The 3,996-nt window shown below is 34.9% G+C and overlaps 1 protein-coding gene across 1 annotated transcript in view; it reads left to right on the top strand.

Moving 5' to 3' along the window:
- Positions 1-2,476, top strand: part of MACC1 (MACC1, MET transcriptional regulator) — a 16,328-nt gene extending 13,852 nt beyond the window's left edge. The window contains exon 5 of the mRNA XM_009282088.1: positions 2,261-2,476. Within this exon, the coding sequence (XP_009280363.1) occupies positions 2,261-2,476 (216 nt within the window). The remainder of the gene's footprint in view (positions 1-2,260) is intronic.
- The last annotated feature ends 1,520 nt before the right edge of the window (positions 2,477-3,996 follow it).

The following is a 3,996-nucleotide window of genomic DNA, read 5'->3' on the forward strand; positions in this document are numbered from 1 at the left end:
AACCTTTTATTTTCCCCCCCCCCCCCTTTTTTTTTTTTCCTTTCCTTTGTCCCAGGGAAAAAAATCAGTTGTGACAGAGTAGAGGAAAGCAGGGTTTATATCTTAGGCATATTTCAGCCAATTCTCTGATTGCACAGTGTCAGACTGACCTTCAGCATAAGTCAAAGCATAGCATCTTTTCATACTCACTGTCTTTTCACATACTAGTGAAGACAGAAGGCTGTACCCCAATCCTTCAAATAGCCTGGTCCAGCAGGAATATAAGGAAAGGAAGCAGGAGACAGAGAAAAGGCATAGCCAGCAGTAGAATATCAGGTAATCCCAGCTTCTCTTGTTGGTTACCTTGGTTATCAAGCTAGAAATAGAAATATGGAAACTTTCTGTTCTCAGCATAAATACAACAGTGGCGAGCTGCTTTATTTCATTAAAATGTATTGTAATATCTAGTATTTACAGTGCTACATTACAAACTTCTTTTTCAATACAGCCTGTCTAATAAAAGGAAAGAATTAATCACTCTCCTTCTTCCCACCTACCACCAAATTACTTTTCTTTCCTTCTTTTTAACCTTATGGTTATGACTTAAGATAGACTTGCTTAAAGCGAGAAGTAGGCACCATTTATTTTGGGTAAATGACGGTACCCTTCCCTCCTATAGACCTAAAATGAGAAACTTCACTGAAAGCATAGGCACTTTTTTATAGCTTAAACTAAAGGCAGAAACCAGACTAATCAGACTGTGAGGCACTCTACTGGGGATATGAGTTTGATGGGTTTTTCCATTTGGGGATGGGGGAGAAAGGCAGTAGAAGTTGAGGGAGATGTTTACAGAAACTACAGTAGGGTCAATCTTGGGTTAAGTCAGGAGTTCTTAGCCCAAATGTGGAGAAAAGCTCAGAACTATGAGCAAAGAAATTCTCCTGCTACTCAGTTCCTCAAGGGATCAAGTCAATAAAGCTTAAATCAAGGAAGTAGAGCTTTATGTTGTGTATCATTTGTAAATTCATAGGATTATATTGAGGAAGTAACCAATTTCCTCCTGAATTATCCTTCAGAACCATGAAAACTGCTTTTCCATTAAAAGGGAAAAAGATGTTAAAAAACCCTTTTAGAATTAAGAGACTTCACGATCACTTCTGTAGATATATAAATGTGCACACATCAGTCCGTATGCTTTTATTACTATGCATAACTGTGTTTCTGTTATACCAGCAAATGCTAGTACCTTTTAGGAAAATGATGGGTTTCTTTGTGGCTTTGTGTATCATCCCTGCAATTGCTAACTCAATTGCTGTTTGCAAGACCTTTATTGCCAATGAGAGGTGGGAAACTAGAAAGTCAATAGCCCAAGTTCAATTTGGAGAAGCAGCAGCTGGGAAAACAATCTTTTTGTCTGTAAACTGAGCAAACTTACTCTGGACATCAGCACTTTGAAAGATGTAAGTCCAGCCTGGTATCTGAATCATGCTGTCATGGCTTAATTAACATCACTAGACCAATGACAAATTACACCTGCTAAGGATCTGTTTCATATTTGTTTGGCATAAAATAAACATATTGTAGTTTAAAATAAAGAGCACTGGTAACGTGTCTTTTCTTTGTTTCTTGCAGGACACTTTTTAAATTGCATGTCCTGATTTTAAAAAATTAATTATAAAAGCTTTTGACTCTCCTGCTTTTGGAGTGTTTGGGGTTTTTTTCTTTCTTTTTTTAAACGGAGATCTTAGAGATAGATTGTCTTCCTGCTGCTGTTACCAGAAAAAATTTTTGTAAAGATAAGAAGCACATTTAAAAGTTCCAGGCTAAGTAGGGGGACAGTGGGATGTTGATTAATGAGACAAAGGGAGGCATTAACCATCAAAAGCACAGTCAAACTCCAAATAGGGAAACTGCTGTTGGGTGTATGCATTGCAAAAATGACCAAGGGGAAAAGTGTTTTCCTTCCACCCCCGTGCTTTGAGTAATACTTTCAGACAGGGATATATTTCGACTTGGTGATAGTCATCTGAATGAAGAATTTGTCTTTCCTTTATTTAACCCTTTAAGAATTTAAGAGTTTCATAGAAATGAAGTACATAAGGCTACTGGAGTTTTTATAATAACATACCTTTTATGATAAAGCATTTCAGTGTGGCTAGGGATCAAAAACTTATTTTCTTTTTTCTTTTTCATGACACTTCTGCTATTGGAAAGATTTAGATTTTTTGCTAAATAATTCAATTTCTACAACAAAACTTTTTTTCCCCTCCTTTATTTGCAGATGATGTGGAAACCTGCATATGACTTTCTCTACACGTGGGGTGCCCATTATGGAGACAGTTACAGGGATGTCTTACAAGACCTGCAATCAGCCTTGGATAAGATGAAAAACCCAGTAACAAAACATTGGCGAGAGTTAACTGGAACGTTGATTCTTGTGAACTGCATGGAAGTGTTACGGGCAAGTGCTTTCTCCAAAATGGAGGAAGAAGAATAGACTACCAAGATACGTTTTTGGGAAAATCTCTTGGGAAACTGTACTGCTGATATTTGTGTTTCAGTGATGCTTGCAGAGCAAGACAGAATGCAGTTTGTTTTACCTGAGTTGATGCTGGGTCTAGCCCCACGGTTCTCAACTACAGATTGCCAGAGCTTGCTAATGGCTACTGAGTAAATAAGAAAAGAGTGGGAGATTAAACTAGTGAGGTCAACAAAAATGACTTGAATTGTATAATGTAGTTTCCAAAAGGAGCAATTTCTGATTGCACTTTTAGGTGGAGATCAGTTTTAAAAACAGAACTATGCATGGATAGCTCGGCCTGTGGGGCCTAGATTTACATAGTTTTCAGTGAGGTATTAAAATCTAAATACATAATCTAAATACATAAATACATAATTTTAATTGATGCCAAAACCCTCGACTCCAAGTCAATGGGTGCAGGGTAGCCTAGAAAAAAACTTTTGGATTCTTTTGTCCTCAACTGGGACAAAATTCATCTCCCCTTCTCACAAAATAGGAATTCAACAGCTCTTTGCACCTGGAAAAAACAGTTGTGTGCTGCTCAGTCATTCCAAAACAGCTTCTGGTGTCTTTTTTGGAGACTGGAAGAGAGACATGCAATTTAATTGTCAAAGGTGATTGGTTTTGATTGGTTTATTGATGCATTGATGTAACTCAACAGGGTTTGTCTTTTTTTTTTTTTTTTTTTTTTTTTTTTTTTTTTTTTTTTTTTTTTTTTTTTTTTTTTTTTTTTTTTTTTTTTTTTTTTTTTTTTTTTTTTTTTTTTTTTTTTTTTTTTTTTTTTTTTTTTTTTTTTTTTTTTTTTTTTTTTTTTTTTTTTTTTTTTTTTTTTTTTTTTTTTTTTTTTTTTTTTTTTTTTTTTTTTTTAATTCCAGCAAATTTACCTAGATTCTGCTGAGCAGAAATTCAGGAAAATTCAGGAAGCCTTCTTGGTGTACATTGTCCATCCCTCTGATCATTTGCATATTCCTACTCTGTTGTTATTAAATAGGGAAAAAGGGAAGAGTGGCTTTGTAGGTACAAGGGCTGTAGACAGTTCATACCCACTTCTGTTGATCATTTTCTTCTACCTTAGTGTATGAAGAATATGGGTGATGGCTTTTATTTTCTCAAAAAAAGTCAACAGTGGGGTGCTTTTTACATTCATTTATTTATGGAACAATTAATTATATATGTTCTGAAAAGAACCCTGCTTAAATACTATCAATAAAAATCTTTAAATTACTGAGTAGCTTATTATAAATACAGAAAATACAGGCTGAATAATAGCTACAGGCTAACCAACTTTATTTAATTTTTTTAACATAAGATTTTAAATATATTTTTAATTATATGGTAGTTCTAAAAGGTTAAAGGCATTTTGAGCACCTTTGAGCGACGTTCATTCAGAAACATCAGCAAATACTCATGACAACCAGTTGAAAACAAAATTGGCATTCTGCCATCACTTACAGTTGACCAGACAAAGCCAAATTCTTTCAGGAGAACCACAAAGT

This window comes from Aptenodytes forsteri, unplaced genomic scaffold, assembly GCF_000699145.1.
Source record: "Aptenodytes forsteri isolate BGI_AS27 unplaced genomic scaffold, ASM69914v1 Scaffold164, whole genome shotgun sequence".
NCBI lineage: Eukaryota > Metazoa > Chordata > Aves > Sphenisciformes > Spheniscidae > Aptenodytes > Aptenodytes forsteri.